Genomic DNA, 19,647 nt, shown 5'->3' with positions numbered 1-19,647 from the left:
AGAATTATTAAATGGTGTGAAAGAACTTCTTTTTTCAAAAACAAAGTTACACGTCTTAAAGTATAGTCGGTAGCTTTTTTCATATCAATACTTGACAGTTACTTTTTTTTTTCTTTATTCCTATATTTCACAAGTTTTCATACAATTCCCAGCGAATTATAATTGTAAGAATCTATAAGAACGATACATACATAATTACATATTAAAAATAAATTAAAACTTTTGGAGTGCATTAATTTAAAACGTATGCAGATTATTAGGTGAGTTGTCTTTTTCTCATTCAGATTATTACAGTTTTCTTAAGTTAAACCTGAAAAGTATGCATATTGGAAGGAAGAGAAAGAGACCGCGGTAGATGTAGGGAATGGTGGTGTAAATGTTGGTGTAGAAAAGGGAAAAAGGGAAACCAAGGACAAGGAGGTGGCACTGATGTTAATGTTGGTGGAGGAAACGGTGGAGTGATTGTACACACTGAACCAAAGGGAAATTTCCTCTTCTTGCCATAACACAGAAAGAAGAAGCTTGAGCGATGATAAAAAGAAAAAGAAAACCGTGAAGGGGAAATTTCCTCTTATTGCCGTCGTGAATGATTCTCCAAACCCTAGTGCGTTTGAAGTTCTTGAAAACGCTTCTAAAGAGGCGGTACTTCCTCTTCTCCTCCTTGTGCACGCAACCCGGCCAGTCGCAAACGTACAGGATATCATTGCGGAACTGCCTCCCGAGCAGCTTGCTCCCCTGCTCCCGGCTCAGGCTCCAGCTCCCCGACGCCAGGTGCGACCGCCACGATCGCGATACCTTCCGCTTCTTGCACACGCCATTCGAAACGACGTCCGCGCTCACGAAGTGATTAACTAACTTAATCTCAGTTCAAACACTTAAACATCCAACGTGGCAGACAGAGAATAGAGCAGATCAGTGATCACGTGGCAACGCCGTTTGCCACATCCACTGAAACTTAACACCGTCCAATTTTAAGGACTATTACTCAGAGTTTCAAAACAATAAGGACTAAAAACCATCAAAGTTCTAAGTAGGGACTAAAACCAAAATCGCTTGATAGTTCAGGGACTAAAAACATATTTAACCCTTATTATTATAATATAATTCATAAATTTATGACAGTTATATTACATGATTGTGATAACCTATAAACTATACATGTTAGAATGTCATACTCTATAAAAATTGGAGTGTATATCTGTGATATACATTTTTAATTTTTTATCATGATTTCAAATTATTACTAATTAAATACTAATGATAATACGTTAAAGTTCAAATTAAATAAAAAAAAATTAAGAATAGTTATGAAGGTGATCTCTATTGCATTAGAATAAATATAACAAATACACAAAATTATTGCTTAAAATTTAAATTAGACACGCTTCATCTCTAATGCTTAAAATGACTTGTTTCAATTTCTAATACTTAAAAGAAAAATAGCTGCAAAATATATTAGTTAATTAAAGAAAACTTACGACATACGTTTCAAAACTAAAAAAATAATAATTTTATTAGTGCTGTAAATTCAATACCCATGCACCATCAAGCACGCAACATAATTTAATACTTATGTTCAAGAAATATAAAATTACAAATTTTATCCTTTTAAAATTTTCCTCAATTTTTTATTTTTTTAATTTTGATCTATATATTTTGAAAATATTTAATTTTATATACATTATATTTTATTATAGTTAAAATATAAACCTAGTATACACGATTAAGATTAGATAAAAGATAATTTAACAGTTAAAATAAAAATAAAAATATTAAATATTAGAGATTAGAGTAAAATTATGATTCTTTAAATTTTGAATTATATTTTAATAAAAAAACAAGGCTGCAAGTCAGTGTTGGATGGCCAACCTTCCTGTGGCCGGTAACCTGATTTAGAAAATAATTTTAGTTTATTAAAATAAAAAATAGAACAGTTATTTTAAATCTAGTACTTTCTAGTTAAATAATTAGATTCACATGCTTTCACGGGGGTATGGCAATTCTTTCAAAGTAAGGTTTTACATGTTTACCTACTTTATTGCCATTGATTTATTTTTTCTCTATTATTATTATTATTATTATTATTATTATTATTATTATTATTATTATTATTATTATTATTAGTATAATTTGTGATAACTACGGTTAAAGGAAACTTAAATACGGTCTTTTAAATCTTTCAAAATTTTCGTGTAAAATTAATAAATATACATATTATTGAAAATCTACGATAGAAATATACTAAAATCATTAAATATTATATGTTTTAAACTTTATTATCTTAAAAATATAATAATTGTTGTTGTTATTATTATTATAATTATTATTATTTTAATTGCAGCATTTATTTGGAGCTTTACTATATTTTCCCATTAAAATATTTTCAACTTTCATTGAAGCAGCTTTGGAAAACCCATCCAGCCAACAGGTTTTTTCCAACTCTTGAAATTTTCAAGTTGTTTTAAATTTTCGGAGCAAACGGTTTTTCACTTTTTCTCTGCTCTTTTTTCTTTTTCCGTGTTTCATTTTTCATTTTCCTTTTAATTTTCACTTTCTGGGTTGAGTGAGCAAGTTAAGTTCTGGAAAGAGCTGAAAAAAAATCTTAATACAATATTGCAGCTTCAGAAGAGTCTTGCTGAAGTGTGTGGAATCTTTGTGACTGGGCATGATCTTTGCATTCTGAACAGTATTCAGTTTTATGTTGGTATGTAAAAAAAAACCATATTTTTTTATTATTTTAAATTTTTTGTGAACTGAATTTTTTCTTCAGTTTCAGCTTTCTGTCTTTTAAAAGTTTAGGTAAATGCTTGGTACGAAGCAGGTTTATGCAAAAGGGTGCTTTTCATATGTTTTATAAAGTCATTTTAGTATATTTGGTCGGTTTTGTTTTGTTTTGAGTTCGGAGCTAACAAATATTAGAAGTAAATGATTGATTTTTTAACCAAAATTTGCATGATGTTTTAGTTTGAGTTTGTTATTTTCAAGCATGTTTTCACAGTTATCTTACCTGTATTTGTTTCAAAATTGTATTAACATAGCCAAATAGTCACTGTTTTTTCTTTTCCATTTCTTTTAATGGCTATTTCATCGTCCTTTATGTTACAAATCGAATTTCTGGTTTCAGTACTTGAAAGTTGAATAATTGATAACTGAGCAAGTACCCATTTTTCCTACATGGAAACAGAAAAGGAAAAAAAAAAACCTTGTAAGGAAATAACTGCATATTTTTTCATATGATGTTCTTCTACTCAAACCAAGCGTACTGTGAATTCATGGCTAAAGTTCTGAATGGATCTGCTAATTCATCTGAACAACTTCTAAAGAAACCAAAGTCTTGTCTTTTGTTTTTCTTTTCCCTAGTTTGTTGGAATCCTTTGATGGGTTTTCACTTTGGCTTCCTAGCATGTTCAAGAAGGTTCAAATTTTTGGTTTTGCTAAAGACTCCAACATTTGCAATTGCATGTTCTCTCTAATGGGCCATTTTGAATTCTGACATGCAGATGCTGGTTTGATTGAAGGGACTAAGGAAAGGGAAGTGTTTGATATATGCATGGAAGGAAGAGAAGGGATGAGTTCTGGGGTTACAGTGATAGGAGCAGAAGCTCCATCAGCCTATCACATGGCACCAAGGAGTGAAGCTCCGAGTCAGGGTGGTCCTCCGGTGCCTGAAGCACCAGCTGCAGCTATTGGTGTGTCACCAGTGAGTGTGGCATTTGATGGAACATCAGTTAAGAAGAAAAGGGGCAGACCAAGAAAATATGGACCAGATGGGTTGGTGAATATGGCATTGTCACCAATGCCAATCTCATCTTCAGCACCATTTTCTAATAACTTTTCATCTGGGAAGCGGGGGAGACCAAAGGGGATGGATTACAAGCTGCCAAAGAAAGTTGGAGTGCATTATCTTGGTAATGAGATTTGATACTTGTTCTTAGCCTTAACATTTGGTAGTTTCTTTCTTTGTTTGACAGGGAAATTACTTTTCTTGCTTCTTCAAGTTTGATTCTGATAAAACTTAGACAAAACCTTAATATTCTGCTGTCTGCAACACATTAGCCACCATGCTTGAATACATGGAAAATGTCTGTCTTTTTTTTATTTGCAAATACTTGAAAGAACTCATCCTTTTCGTTCTGTGGACTTTTTTTGAAAGAGGTGAAATAATTTGTTTCCATGAATAGAAAGGTGTTTTCTACGTTAGTAAGGGAGTGTTGAATTGCTGTCTGACCACAGTATTAAGGTTTTGTTGGTTGCTATAACTACATGAGCTGCATTTGCCTCTATTCTTAAGGTTTTAGAAGTCTCCTCATAGTTCATAATGTATGTATCCTGGAACAAATATGTATTGTTCTTACATACTATATTATTTGACTGCTATTTTTGAAATTTATAACTAATTAATTACTTAAAGTTTCAACTAATTTCGACTAACATCTATTGCTGCTACTTCTGTAGGTGGCTCTGATGGTACAAGCTTTATGCCCCATATCATTACTGTCAATAGTGGCGAGGTATGCTTTGAGGGAAGGGAAAAAATAATATTCTATCTTCATTTGAAACATGAGTTTGTTTAAATTTCTCTCTTAAACTACCATATATTTCATAACTTTGAGTGTCTGAATTGAAATATATACGTTTTAGATTTCTGTCATTAACTCACCCTGCATATAAGGATATTGTGGCTCGAGGAATCATGTTTTGTTTCCTTGATCTATTTGTTTATATGGAATGCAAGGATGACGTGGCTTGAATTTTTGTTTTTCTCTGATACCATATTTATGTTTGCTATAGAAAGTGATTGGGAGAAAATAAATTCCGTTAATAGTGTAAAATGAATTCACCCCAACTTTAACAGAATTACATCATGTGCTTACCAAGATCTAAGTAACTGATAAACTGTGAGTAACTTACAAAACTGACTAACTCTCGTAGTAACTAACAATGTTATATATTTGAACAGACTAATCTAATGCTATACAAGGTAAAATAAAATGAGAAAACTATACTCCAATAGTTATATACAAGTTTTTTGTGCTTATGCTGATAATTGTTGTTGCATAGTATATTGGTGTTTGGGATGTTGCACGCTTATATTACTTTGTTATGAAGTGCGTTTTCTTCTCAAAAGGATTATATTATTTTGTTCATTAGTTAAATTAGGTGTATAATATTGAACAAGGACGAAGTAAAAGATCTATATTGGGGCCTTAAAACATTTTTCGGAAGTGCAAAACATGCAGTGTGGTTTGTTTTCAACCCATTTTCTTTTGTCAAGGATTTTAGCTCAAGTGTAATGTATTTGTTGCTACACTTCGGTTCTAGATCTGCAGTATGGCACGATGAACAAACAATAGTTGTATGTGGTTCTATTTCATCATGTGAAGTCAATACAAATTTAGCTGTATTTATTAAATTTCAAAACAAAAACTGATCAAAAGAGATAAGTTTCAAGTGTTTTTGCATTCCTATCTCTATTCAACAGGGAAAACCCTGTATTTTGATATTCCCTTAACGTGCATTGTACACTGTAATGTTTCCTGCAGAATAGACAATTGAATACTGTTATTTGTTTTGCACTATTGTTGTTTCAGGACATAGCAATGAAGGTCATATCTTTTTCTCAACAAGGACCGCGTGCTATATGCATCTTATCTGCTAGTGGTGTAATTTCAAATGTTACACTTCGTCAGCCTGATTCTTCTGGGGGAACTTTGACCTATGAGGTGCTGCTGTTAATCGTCTAATTAGTACATGTTTTGTATTTTATTTGAGTTTAAACTTGCCTTTCTGTAACTCAGTTCTGAATTTGTTTCTGTCTCACATATCATGCTTTTGGAAATTAGGAATGAAGTAGGCATACCCTTTTGTAATACTAGAATTAAAATAGCTGCTCTGGTAAGGACTTTTGAAATAGGAGAAGCAAAACCTTTGGTGTATAATTATGTCTTGTTGGCAATTTGCAAATTGTAATATTGTATATGATCATCATTCACTTAGAAATTGTACTTAGCCATTTGATTTCTGATACTAGGTTCATCATGAAGATGAAGGGTGCTGTTAATCGTATGTTTACTTTTCTTTTTCCTTTTCTGTAGGGCCGTTTTGAGATACTTTCCTTGTCTGGATCATTCATGCCTACTGAAAACCAAGGAACAAGAAGCAGGTCTGGAGGAATGAGTGTTTCATTGTCAGGTCCAGATGGTCGTGTTGTAGGTGGTGGAGTGGCTGGTCTACTTGTAGCAGCAGGTCCTGTGCAGGTGAACATTCCTCACTCAATGTTATTCCCAATGATGAATGTGATCATGTGTATGGTTTGAGTGCTAAGGACTAATGTTGAATTCAAAAAGTCTTCAACATACCATATTTTCTGTGTTGTCGAAAGCTTCATCAAGAAGTTAGACATAGCATTTCATTCCTCAAGGCTCAAATGAAGGATCACTTGGATGCCTTTATGTTATCAGGTGGTGGTGGGAAGTTTTTTGCCATGCAGCCAGCAAGATCTGAAGCCAAAGAAGCCAAAGTCTGATCATGCACCTGCTACTGTTACCCCTTCCATTGCAGTGTCTTCTGGACCACCACCCTCTACCAATGGTGGTGAAAAGGAGGTTGTCATGGGTGGACACATACTGCACAACTCAGGAGCAACGCTTAACACAAACCTATCTCCTCCCTCGGCCTTTCGCCGGGAAAACTGGGTTAACATGCACTCGATGACAGACTCAATGAAGTCAGCCACTGATATCAACATATCCTTGCCTGATAGTTAAGTAGATGATCAACCTGCAGTTGCAGATTCTCTTGTGTTGCTGACAACATTCATGACTGAGCTATTTATTTAATGTTTCCAAAGTTGTTCTCTGTGCGTAGTTTCCACTTGTTTCAAAACCTATTATCTGTTGTTTATGACCATAGGATGAAATAGTTGACTAGCAGTGTAAGTTGCAGCTAGGTTTCTACAATTTTCTTTGCCTATCAGAGCATCTGATTCCTCGGCTGATTAGGTAGATGCTGCATTGTGCAGTATTATGAGTAGGCTAATTCGGATGTAATCAAAATTAATTTGCTTATTTTACAACTCAATTTGTTGGAACTTTTATGTTCATCTATCTAGTCACTTGATGTTATGACTATACTTGCTTTTAATAAGTTTAATGTTGTATATATTTGAAATTTCTAGACTTGGAAAGAATGCGTAAATGTAGACTGATGTAGGTAAGTGTTGGTATTTTCATATGGGAAGATATCAAACTGTATTTATGACAGCACTTTCTCATAAGAAATAAATAGGAAAACTGAGAATTGTTATAAATAGAAGTTGGTTGAAAGAAATAAATGGAAGAACTGAGGCAATAATGAATACAACTTTAAACATTCAACAAAGATGACAATCTTCCTGTCTGCATCTTTGGTTCAGAATTTTAGATAGTTAACCAATATGATCCTGCCACCTGTAGAAAATAACTGAGTTTTTGCACATTGGATACGTTTAAGTAGACTAGTTCCTAAAGTTACCCATTTTTCTTTTGAAAATGATATCAGTTAGACATTTTGGTTCAAATGTTAAGAGTTCATAATTTGAACTTTTCTCATTGTCCTTTATTTGAACTGAATTCGGTATGCATATATTAATTTGGCCTTTGACTTTGGTTTACATTAGTAGGTTTGATTTCTTGGATAAAATTGACTGATTTTGTATTGTTAAAAATCGAATTGATCTTCATTAATGAAAATGTTTCGTTACATATAATAGTTTTATATCGTTTAAAAGTTAAAATCAAGTATAATTTAATATATTTTTCTTCTTTTTAACTTTCTAATGTGTTTTTAAAAGATAAAATGTTACAAAAGTTATAAGTTTCAAAATAGAAAATATCTTAAATACAATTTGTTTTTTTATAAAAGTTATAAGTTTTAAAATGGACAATATCTTGAATATTTAACAAGAATAATTAATAATTAAACTTTGTATTTGTATTTTTAGTTATTTCATAGCTCATTCAAGTTTTAAAAATATATAAAGATGAATTTGTCAGGTTAAAAACTAGAATTGACATATAAATGAATGAGCAAGCATATGAAAATCTTCTTTACATCTTGCAACTCTATTCATATACATGTTTATACTAAATAGATTAAAATGAAGATTGAAATTCATGTTTAAGATAAAAGCCATATTTAAACTTCTTATTTAAAAGTATGTCGGAAGAAGCCCTATGATTCTAGTGTGAAGTGACTGTTTACTATTTAAAGTAGTTTAAATCAAATTTTACCAAGACAAGCAAATTATCAAAACAAAAAAAGTAACATTCCACAAATTTTAAGCATACCTAATCTGAAATCATCCTCCAATTAGTGACTTTCTACTATGATGTTAAATAAATGTGTTTAAATGGAAGTTCTTCCCATTGTTGGTATCTTTGAAAATTAGTAGCTAAACTTTTTATTCAATTGCTTTATTCTAGGTCTCATTCTCCATTCATTTTCAAACTAAAATATATTTTGTATAGAGCAATCTTCATTGCTTGAAGTACTAAAACACTAAAAAAGTCGTGTTTATGTTTTAATAAAACAAACCCTTGGATAAATACTAACCATGAATTATTAAAGTTGAGGTCATCCCTTCAACATAAATTTATATAAATAATATTTTTTGAAAAATTCATCACATGTATTATAATATTATCTCATTTAAATTGATATGTCAAAATAAATTAATTATTTATCATCACATAAAAATATTATTAAAAAAATAACAAAAGAAAAACACATAAAACCAAACTAAACTTACATATATAACAATTTTTTTTTTCAAAAGAAGTTAAATAACAAAAAATTTATATCTATTGTGAAAGAAATAACCATGTTTATGAAAAGTAAAATAAAAAGGTTAGGTTGAGTTGAAATAGAAGTGTTGCATTTAAAAGAATTAAAGAAAAGATGATATGTTTTTAGGTATAAAAAAAGAGTGAAAATAAGATAGGATAGAGTAGAGGTTGCTTTTGTGTTCCCTAGAAGTTAAGCTAGTTATGGAAGGAAGGTTTATAGGAAAAGAAGAAAAGTGTAAAGTGTAGTTCACTTTTTCACAAGAATAAATGTTACATACGTCAAACACTTTGATTGTCACCCACTCCCTATCAAGAAATTTGTGCCTTAGCAAATGAGTAATAGCATTAATGTCTTCATTTAATTTCACTTTCTTTCTTCAACCATAATCAATGCACAACTCTAATTCTTTCATAATTTTTTGTACCAAACCTTAAAAGAATTCGTCCTTTCGTCTAAAAATGTAATTGAAGGTTTTTTATATAAATAAAAAATAAAAAATTCAACAAAACTTTTAGGGTTAAATATGTTTTTAAGTCCCTAAACTATTGGCCGTTTCTGGTTTTCGTCCCTCTTTCAAAATAAGGTACAATTTGGTCCTCTTTCTTTTCGAAAACGTTCGTTTTAGTCCTCGAAAACTAACACCGTTAAAAATTTGGTCCTATTTTGTCATCAAAATGAGGACTAAAACCAAAGTTTCGAGGACTAAAACGAACGTTTTCGAGAAGAAAAAGGACCAAATTGTACCTTATTTTGAAAGAGGGACGAAAACCAGAAACGACCAATAGTTTAGGGACTAAAAAGATATTTAACCCAAACTTTTATTTCCTTTTCTTTCTTTTATCTTTTTTTAATTAGCTTCCTACGCCCAAATTTTTATAGACCCGTTTCACACAGCCTCCTATTGGGAAATGTACCTAGAAGAAGACAAAAAATATAGGCATTGGATAAAATGATATCCAATGGTTGAAAACAATTGGCTAGTTTGTGCATAATATTTATTACTATAAATAATAATGAAGACAGTAAAATATTTCAAATTCATTAATATACATATTTTTTTGTTCCTTTTGTTGTTATAATTAAAATGATTGAATTCTCCTTTTTTTTTTTCCCACAAAGACTCTAAATATTTGAATCAATTCATTTTGATTTTCTTTATATCAGAATTTACTGATAAAGAATGTTATATTTTAACTCAAATTTTGGGTCCCAATTTTTCTGTCTTCAAAATCTTACCTCCCATCACGAAATCTTAATAATTATAAAAGGAGGAAAATATAAAGAATAAAGTGAAGTTATTTAAACTAGATTGAATTTGAGTTACAAAATGTAATAAACCAAACAAGATAATGTTTTTTTAAACCTACGCTATTATTTTTTCTCAACATTCGTGAGTCCAAACCGTTTGTTAATTTTTGTTTTTTTTTTCAATTGTAAACTTCAAATTATTTAAGTAAAAAATTGTTGTAAATAATAGGTTTAATTAAAAAATTAAACTAAATTTGAGTAAAATAATAGGTTTAATTACATTTTTAATTCTAAAATATAGGATAAATATATTTTTAGTTTCTCAATTTTTAAAAAATATATTTCATTTTAGTCCTTCAAAATTTAGTAAAAGGTAGTTTTAGTCCCTAAATACTAAATTTCAACAACTTTAAAACAGTTTTAAGAAAATCATTTTAGTCCCTCAAATTTATTATTTAAGGAAACTCGTGCTCTTTTCTTTCCATTTTATTGGAGTAAAATAAGTTTTCTTTTTTAGTTTAGTGGACCACAACAAAAACCATTATAAATTTCAAGATGTAAAAACATAATTAACAAAGAATTATATCAAAATCAAATATTAACTTCTTTGATGTATCTCTAGTTGTACAAAAGGTAGCACAATGTAAAAACTTAGAAAATAGAAAAGTGATAAGTGTTTTAAAATAATAAAATCGAGTATTTTATTTTAAAATAATTCAATAATATAAATAAAATTTCTTAAACTCGTCTCATTACTTAAAACAACAACTTTTCTCTAAAAGTTTGTTCCTTGATGTTTTCTATCTTCTCTCTAAGATATTTGACTCCTAAATCATATGTTTGACAATCAAAAAGTGCCTAGGAGATCACAACAGAATAATCTACATTTCTATTCGATCAATTTCTGGTTTAGAGCAAGTAAGTTTCTACCTCTTTTTTCTTTTAGTTTTCTATTCATGATCATGCTTATGAACTCCTTCGCATGTGTCATTGGTCTTCTATTTCTCGTTCTTTGTTAATTTGAGGTCCTAAGGACTCACTTCAATCACAATTTGATTATTTGTAGGCGTTTCTAGAGTTCCTTGCGTTTGAAGCAACGAGTGTGCATGTTTAGAATGTGGTAGCGTTTCTGTTTAAGGTAAGGAGAGCTAGTAACCTTTATTAATGTTATTTCCAATTCATGAGTTTAGTTAGGTTGTGTTGAATTCGGTTAAAATAAGAATTTTGCATGCTATTGTGTAAATTGTTATTGGAATGGTTTAAAATAGTTAAATTGATTTCTTGTTACTATGATGAATATGTTTGGAATGAATCTTGATTGTGAATTAGTTATGCTTGTGAAGTTGGTATGTAATGGTATTGGATTAAGAAGTTGGGAAGAGAAGGATAAGCTAGGTGGTAAGTCAAATTTGGGTCTACAAATGATGTTTTACTAGATGACTTTTTGAAATAATGGTATAATGAAGAGATGGTGATTTAGGAACTATTTGGTGTTATTTGAAACTTGGTTGGGAGATGAATGTGCAAAGGAATTGGTTTAGAAATGTAAAGTAAACAATAAATGGTGTCTTGAAATGGAGTTTTGGTGTATTTTAGAGGTTTTGGATAGTGATATTTTGAATTAGAGGTTCTGGGTCAAAATGGAGAGTATTGATTAGTCATTTCTGACTTGTTAGAGTTCCTAAGTTGGTTAAAAATGAGCTGGAACTTGTGGAATTGAATTTTGGTTTCCAAGATAAGGATTTAGTTGTTTTTGAGTTAATACCTTGTTGTAAACAATTGGTAATTAGTTTAAGATAGGTTATACACATTTGTTTAAGTCTATAGTAGTTTAGAATCCAATCTAGGATTGTTAGAAGTTGGTAAAAATGGTTAGGACAGCTCATGAGTGTTTTAGGGGTGTTATTTATGCAGATTTCGTGATGCACAATTATGCAACAAGGCTAGGCGAGCAAGAGGGGTTCGTTAGGCGAGTTTAAGTGAGTTTTGGCATTAAGTTCCAGTGACTAGGTGAGTTAGCTAGCTGGGCTCTTAGAGCTTGTTGTTTTGGTTCTCGCTGGAAGAGTGGGGACTACTCGTTGGGTGAGTTTTTAAGGTTTTAGGCAATGAAGTTTAGGAGCTAGGCGAGATCCCTTGTTGGGCTTGGGAAGCTCCGTGTTTGGGTTCTCGCTGGGCGAGCAGTTTGTTGCGAGCAATTTGTGCTTGTTGAGCGAGCGGGTTTGGGCTATTTTGAGTATTTTGTTTTCTGTTCTCTTTTATGCCTGGTTTCAGATGTTGGAATGTTTTGCATGATGCTCAGTGATGCGATTTAAAATGATATGATGGTTTGAAAATGTGATTGAACTCTAAATGGTTTGGAAAGAATTTCTAGGATGAAATTCTCAATGGTGGTTTCAAGTAAGTGATGTTTTGATGTAGGGACTCAATCTTAGAAGTTATCCTAACGCTTTAATAATCGCACCATCTTAGATAGAGAAGGGGATTATGTGGTGAGGAGTAGCAGAAGATACTAGTCTATGGTTTGGTGTTCTTTGTCCATAAGTGGTAGAGAAATTAACCTTGTGTGATAGCTTGGAGGGCAGCTGTTTCACCACTACAAGTGTTAAACTTGTCATAGTTTGATATCAATACATCTATCCACATAAGTTTGTCTAGGTCAATAACATGATTAGAATGTTTGATTTTTTTTGAATGAAATGGAATGTATAACATGAATCTTAATATGCAATAATTTTTTACTCTTTTTATTATTAGCTCACCCTTCTTTTATATTCTTTGTTGTTTGATTCAATGTGTTGATTTTTTTGTGATGATGATCATCTGATGAGTATGATCAAAGGTGAGGATGTGTCTCTGGTGCAAGTCTTGAGTAGAGATAGTATTGATATATAGATAATATAATACTTATATGTTTTTTCTTTTAGTTGTATTTGAGGATCTTTCTACATAATTTTGAACTAGAATTTTGTATATAAAGTTTAATTTATAATTATGTTTGGATAACTATATTTATACTTTATATGTCTTGTTAACTCTGTCATGTTAGACTTGTAATAATTCCTTAATAATATTTTACACTATTTATTTTGGATGTTACAACATATGTAATAATGGATATATTTGGAATACAACTTCAGTGCATACTTTTTACCAAGTATAACATTTATTTAAAAGGTATAACAATCGTCAAAACTTTATTTGCTCTTAGATATTACAACTTAAACAATGATTATGAATTTGGAACAGCACAAAAGGTTTTAAGCCGAGATAAAATGTATGTCAGTCACACTCTTACAGTTACATGCAGAGGAAGCAAACGTGACAGTATAAATATACATATTAGGCAAAAAATGTTTATGTTTATGTTCTACTATGAACTCAGATAACTTTCTTTTTTCAATCTTGAGCAATCTGACTCAGATATTAGGAGAACCAATCCTTCTGAAGCTTCTCACATGTTCCCTCCTCCATGGAGATCAGTTCATATTTGCTCTCACCATGGCTCTTGCCACATTGCATTGAATCTATCAGCCTGCAACTTCTTTGATATTTTCAAGGATTTAATTAGCTGATATGTTTATAGAAGGATAAATCACCATTTTTGTCCCTAAATGTATAAATCGAGGACAATTTAATCTCTGAAAGAACAAAAATTCTGATTTAATGAAACTGATGTACCCTTTACACATTCAGAAACAAAATTAGAACTTAAGTTATTTCTGGGTACTGAATTCCATATTTGCACATTCAAGAACCAAAATATGACCCTCATGCAAATGGGTAAATGAAACTTACATCAGGCATGGAAGGCGAGCCACCAATTAATTCACATCATCGGTAAGGGTCCACACCAAGCTAAAACATTTAAGATGAGAACAAAGTCACCAATTTTCCTTTGAAATAGTACAGGATAATTCACAAAAAAAGAGTGCATTTCTACTGTAATACCTTACTACAGCGATCACAAATACTGCAACAAGATATGCAACTTTGAACAGCAGCTTCTTTCTCTCAGAATTCAGCTTATTGTATATTTCGGTAACATCTGCTAAGTGTTCTCTTCTACTGTACCTGATATTAGGTTCCATGTCATTTGTAATAATATATATCAAATAATGTGCATAGGTGATAACAGCACATGTTTTAGACAGATAAAAATGATTGAAATTCAATGCTTTCTGGATTCCATTTATCATCTCATGCAGGATTGAACTGTGCCACAACTGCCCAGTTTAATGCCAAGATTTTGAACTCAATTGCAATCTAATTATCGATATTTCAGACCATACTTGAATGTAAATTTTACGCTCAAGATATTTTTATGGATGGCAATGCGGACTATTTTACAGATAAGAAGCAAACTCAAGGCAGAAGGATTAAATTTCATGTCAAAAGTGTTCCAACTTCTAACATTATCTAAACTGCGATGCATTTTCAACTAGGCAACTCAAATTTTGATAGTCCTTCATTACATAAGCTTTTAATCATGTCTTGTAACTTATTCGCTGACAGTCTTCTTGTTTCGCCATATTATGTGCCAAAAACTCAGGTATTTGAGTGTTTGCTCAACAGTTTCAGTTTCAAGGATATCACTCAGATTACAACATTGGAAACTTGAACAACCACTTGAAGTTCATTCTTCTTTAGTTTTTCAAATGCAAGCCTAAAAGGTCTGAATACATCTCATTCAAATCTTGCAATCAGTACCATATTAGTCGTTGTTGTTTGTGAGCCACCAAAACACAATGTTTTGAACCAAAATCAGAGACACACATTCATTCCATTCTATTGAGTTTTGCTTCAAGGTGATCAACATTTTCAACCACTAAATAAACACAAATTTTCCCAATAAGAAGATTGAGAAGCTTAGTGAAACAAATACAACAATTTCAAATTAACAACAACACAACTATATTAAAAGGGCACCAAAAGTCATGGTATGTAAGGTTCTGGTGATAAAATTGATTCAGTTTCAATTTAAATGCTGCAATTTATGTTTCATGTGAAAGAACTAAAGCATAGCTATTTCATCTTTACACCAAACTTTATGGTCTACAATATCATATAAAACAAGATTGGCTCCCTTACTTTAATCCTACCTTGTATAGATATAAGATCCAGCAGTTTTAACAAGACAAAATCAATAACGCACAAAGTTATTGAGAAGGAAAGCAAAAGAAAACTTACGATCTCACATTGTAATACAGGGAAGGGAGAGATATGAAGAATATAAGCCAATGTCCAGCTATAAGATTTACGAAGCATAAGATTCCTTGAACAATAAACTCTGGCACCACAACCTGGTTTATCTGAGATGTTGAATCATATGGATTGATATAATCAAACTCCAAGTCCACCAATAACAGAAGCTGCATAAAAGTTTCAAGGAATGAGACAATTTTTCATAAATAGTAAGCAGCGTTTTTATTTTCACTTCATCAATGTAATTGGTTGTAGTTTTGTAGGTAAAAATATTCATTTCACTTCTAGTACATTACACTATCTTTATAGACTAGAAAAATATAGAAGAACAACTTGGAAGGAACTAGGAATTAATACACATGAGAACTAGGACATTGCAGAGCTCCACCTATTTGGAATGGCCAAATACAATTCAAATTGAACTAAAAACAAAAAGGTTCTTTAATCTTTTTGCACACAGAAACTACAAAGAAGCCTTTCAAATAAGGTAAAAGCCAAAACAAAAAGGTGAAATAAAGAATAATTATGGTGTGATTCCTACCAATGTATTTTCATCTTACCTTAAGGAAAATATTGCTTAGTTTTCAAACTTTTGTAAGACAAATGTTGAAAATAACCAATTACCTCCCAAAATTTAATATACAAACATTAATTTTTTCAATAAATGACTAACCGCCAGAACGTTGTTCTAAAATCTGAAAGGCTCTCCACCCAAGACAAAAAAAATTAACCACATAATTATATAGAAAAGTTGATACAATTATTTTACCACCCCCACAGAAAAAAAAAACAGCTTTTCCTTCCTCTCCTATTTTGAAAAATTAATTATGAAAATATACCGAGGAAAAACAATGACAACTGCATTATGAAGATTAAACCAGAATTAAAATAATGAAATGCTGCTCAGGATCAATAATTTCTGCTTCTTCATTACAGTTATTATACAAAAATCAATATAGGGCAACAACAAACAAAAACCTTGAAAAGAAACAAAAAAAAAGGAATCTTCTAAAAACAAACAGAAAAAGAAATTGAATGATAAAGAAGAAAAAGGAAAGAATGAGATGTAATAGTAAAATACCTCGTAACCAAGGATACAAAGATGGGTCAAAATGAGGACAAACGTTGAGATCCAATACAGCACCTCCGCCATAACGCCCACCACTGCATGCCGTTTTCTTTTTCTTTTTTTATCTCTTCCTTGTACAGTGTTTTTCTAAAACGGGATTCCTTGGAAATCAAATTTTACCCTCAATTTTTACGAATTTTCCTTTACATAAAAAGAGTGATTCCTTTTTTGGGTAATAATTACAATCATTACCGAAAAAGTTGGGCTGGGAGAAAGTTTTGCTAATAATTTTTTTAAAACTAAAATTTATGCATTTTAAAAAAATAAACAATAGTTATCAACTTACAATAAATTATCCTGTATTTCATAAATTAAAGCACCAGTTATATAAAAAATAAGTATGTTACGTAAACATAAAATATTAATTTATATTTACCTAAATGTTATTTACCATCATTATAAAAAAGAAACTTTAGAATTTTCATAAATGTTCATCCGTTTTAAAATCACCCAGTAAATAGTGATATTTTCGTAATTATTTCATATAACCAGATGCTAAATTTTTCTTAAACAGATATTTATTTTAAAATTGACGTTAATTAGGTTTAGAACTAATGCTAATTGACGTCTATTAGTCTTAACTCTAATATTATATGTTGGAGAGAGTTCAATGTTCAGTATGTAAAATTTCACTTTGTGATTTTTCTTCAATTTTATTGTCATTGATGCTTTGATCCTCGTTTTCACCAAATAATTCATTCTAACTTATTCATTTTCGCATTAAGGTTAGTTTTCCCATCTGAACGCGAGCCTTCATTGGAGAAAGGCGATAACAACGATGAGCACTGGCGTGCAGTTGAGGTCCATTACACTCCTTTTCACTTCATTTTCCTCCCATTAACACTTGTGGTGCTTGTTTTCTCCAAAGGATTCATTGTATTGAATTGGTCTTCGCATTAAGGTTAGTTTTCTTCAATTTTGCATTATCATTTCTCTCTTGTCTTGAATGTACGATGACATTGGTTATTCCTGGTTGATTGCATGTGTATACTCTTGTATTATATTTGTGCGAGAGCTTTTTTGTTGTAATGGTTTTATTCCTTTCCATCATGGTTTTATGCTTTTAGAATGATATTAGTTTAATATGAATATTTATTTTGGATAAGTTATTTTTATCTTAGTTTTGGCACAATGTGTTATCATCTATTCATCTGTGGTATAGTGATAAGTTATACATTTTAAATTTGACATGAAGAAGTTTCACACAAGCCTATGACGTCACGAGGAAATTATATGAGCGAATGAATGAGTGATTATTTAGAAGACATGACACGTGATGTTGGGAAAGAAAATTTTAGAAGAACTCATTTATATGATTCTTTTAAGTTCGATTCAGAGGAATAGTTGTACCCAAAATGCGCTAACTTTACATGACATTCGAAAACTTTGAAATTGTTCAATTTAAAAGCAAGGAATGAATGGACAAAAAGGTTTCACAAAATTGTTGTAGTTTTTGAAGAATATGTTTTCAGAAAATAACACATTACCTATCCGTAATTACGACGTGAAGAAAACTTTATGTCGAATGGGTTTGAAATACCAAAATACACATGCATGTCTCAATGATTATATATTATACAGAGACGAGTTTACTTCACTGAAGGCATGTCAAACATGTGGTTTATCATGTTTTAGAAAGAAAATTGATAAAAATAATGGTGATGAAGACAAATGTGGTCCACCTCCTAAGGTGGGAATGATTTTTTGCCATTAAAGAAGATGTGAAGAACCTTAAGTAGTACATTGATGGAAAAAAGTGTGATAATTTTCTTCGACACCTAGATAATTATTCAGAATGGAAGAAAATTGATGAAACATTTTATAAATTTGGTGTAAAGTCAACAAACTTAAGATTTGGAAGTGCTATAGCTGGTATGAATCTTTATGAGAACTTAAGTAGCAAACATAGTTCATGGCCAATTTTGTTGATGATTTACAACCTATCTCCTTTGTTGTGCATGAAGAGAAAATATATAAGTTGTCTATGACGATATCAGGTCTTAGACAACCTGGAAATGACATGGATGTGTATACCTAACCTGTTACACTATTTCTAAAAATGAAAAATGTATTTTTTCAGTGTTTAAGCAGTGTAAAAGTTTCACAAGGTTATTATTCAAATATTAGTAGCCTTGTTTTTATGTAAGATTTAAAGTTAGATGGTTTAAAGTCTCAAAATTGTCGTGTTGATGCAACAACTTTTACTAGTAGCTATTTGAGCCATCTTACCTACTTTTGTTAGAGGTATTCTAACAAGTTTGAATATGTTCTTTAATTCCATGTGTGGGAAAGTTATTAACCTTTAAGTGTTAGATGATTTGGAAAATGGGGTCATCAGACTATTGTGTCAATTGGAAATGTATTTTCACCCTTATTTTCTATATCATGGTGATGAATGCATATTTATGCCCACATTTTAGATTTAATTTCAAAATTTAAGTGGAATAATTATGCTTAAATGATTGATTTAAAGTGAATTTATGATGATTGGGTTTATTGGGTTTGGAAATCCTTAAAATGTGATTCTTAGTTGCATAAATTATTTTGGATGTTCTAATGTTTATTTGTGCAACTGAAGTTAGAATTTTATTCTTTTAAAATAATGAAATTGAATGGTCAAAACTGGTCAAATCAGGGTTCGTATGAAATTTTGAAAAGAAAGAGAAGACTAAAGTGCAATTAAAGAAAAAATTTGGACTTCTGTGCAATTTTCAATAAAATAAAAAGGGTTGAAATGTAATTTTGAGCAAGTTTAAATTTGTTAGATATTTTAAAAGATAATTTGGAGAAATTATATCTCAAGACATTTTATTTGATATGGTTAAATAATTACCTTATTTAACTATATCAATAAATATCAAAATATAATATTTGTCAAATCTTTTTGAATCTAGAAAATATATTGTTAAATATTCTCAAAAACTGATTAAATCTGTTGAATATTTGGAAGATATTAGATATAAGATAAAATATTTTATCAACAGAAGATTCAGAGTCCAAGCCCAATCAATAAAGAAACCCAGGAGAGGCAGAAATCATAACTCATTCATCCATCACTCCTCTCACTTTTATTCTGTCTTGTATTCTACTCCATCATGGAGGGCTAAGCTCTTAGGGCTATTCCACTGTAATTTTATTATAGATTTTGAGGTTAAGTTGAATTTATAAATTTGTTTCTTTTGATTATTGATTTGAGTTATCCTTCTTCTATGTCTTTCATCTCTCAATCATATTAAAAGTAA

At 30.8% G+C, this 19,647-nt stretch overlaps 2 protein-coding genes across 6 annotated transcripts; one reads left to right on the top strand and one right to left on the bottom strand.

Moving 5' to 3' along the window:
- The first annotated feature begins 2,371 nt into the window (after positions 1-2,371).
- Positions 2,372-7,130, top strand: LOC124846177 (AT-hook motif nuclear-localized protein 7-like). Of its 3 annotated transcripts, none has more exons than XM_088110263.1 (7): positions 2,410-2,428; positions 2,620-2,704; positions 3,501-3,908; positions 4,456-4,511; positions 5,592-5,723; positions 6,096-6,257; positions 6,462-7,130. In XM_088110263.1, the coding sequence occupies exons 3-7, from the start codon at positions 3,551-3,553 to the stop codon at positions 6,765-6,767; spliced, it is 1,014 nt and encodes a 337-aa protein (XP_087966389.1). In that variant the 5' UTR covers positions 2,410-2,428; positions 2,620-2,704; positions 3,501-3,550; the 3' UTR covers positions 6,768-7,130. The 3 variants fall into 3 exon arrangements, with proteins under 3 accessions (XP_087966387.1, XP_087966389.1, XP_087966388.1); XM_088110262.1 differs by lacking the exon at positions 2,410-2,428 and adding an exon at positions 2,463-2,481; XM_088110261.1 differs by lacking the exon at positions 2,620-2,704 and having other exon boundaries at positions 2,372-2,428.
- Positions 7,131-13,285: 6,155 nt separating this feature from the next.
- LOC124846175 (protein cornichon homolog 4-like) lies at positions 13,286-16,519 on the bottom strand. 3 transcript variants are annotated; one of them, XM_047323387.2, is made up of 5 exons: positions 16,358-16,519; positions 15,262-15,443; positions 14,023-14,145; positions 13,870-13,929; positions 13,286-13,612 (listed from the first exon to the last, which is right to left on the bottom strand). In XM_047323387.2, the coding sequence occupies exons 1-4, from the start codon at positions 16,427-16,429 to the stop codon at positions 13,896-13,898; spliced, it is 411 nt and encodes a 136-aa protein (XP_047179343.1). In that variant the 5' UTR covers positions 16,430-16,519; the 3' UTR covers positions 13,286-13,612; positions 13,870-13,895. The 3 variants fall into 3 exon arrangements, with proteins under 3 accessions (XP_047179343.1, XP_047179344.1, XP_047179342.1); XM_047323388.2 differs by having other exon boundaries at positions 13,286-13,606; XM_047323386.2 differs by having other exon boundaries at positions 13,286-13,615; positions 16,358-16,517.
- Between the last annotated feature and the right edge of the window lie 3,128 nt (positions 16,520-19,647).

This window comes from Vigna umbellata, chromosome 3, assembly GCF_029865625.1.
Source record: "Vigna umbellata cultivar VRB3 chromosome 3, Vumbellata_1.0, whole genome shotgun sequence".
Taxonomy (NCBI): Eukaryota; Viridiplantae; Streptophyta; class Magnoliopsida; order Fabales; family Fabaceae; genus Vigna; species Vigna umbellata.
The sequence above is the reverse complement of the archived record's forward strand: the minus strand, read 5'-3'. Positions and strand labels throughout refer to the sequence as shown.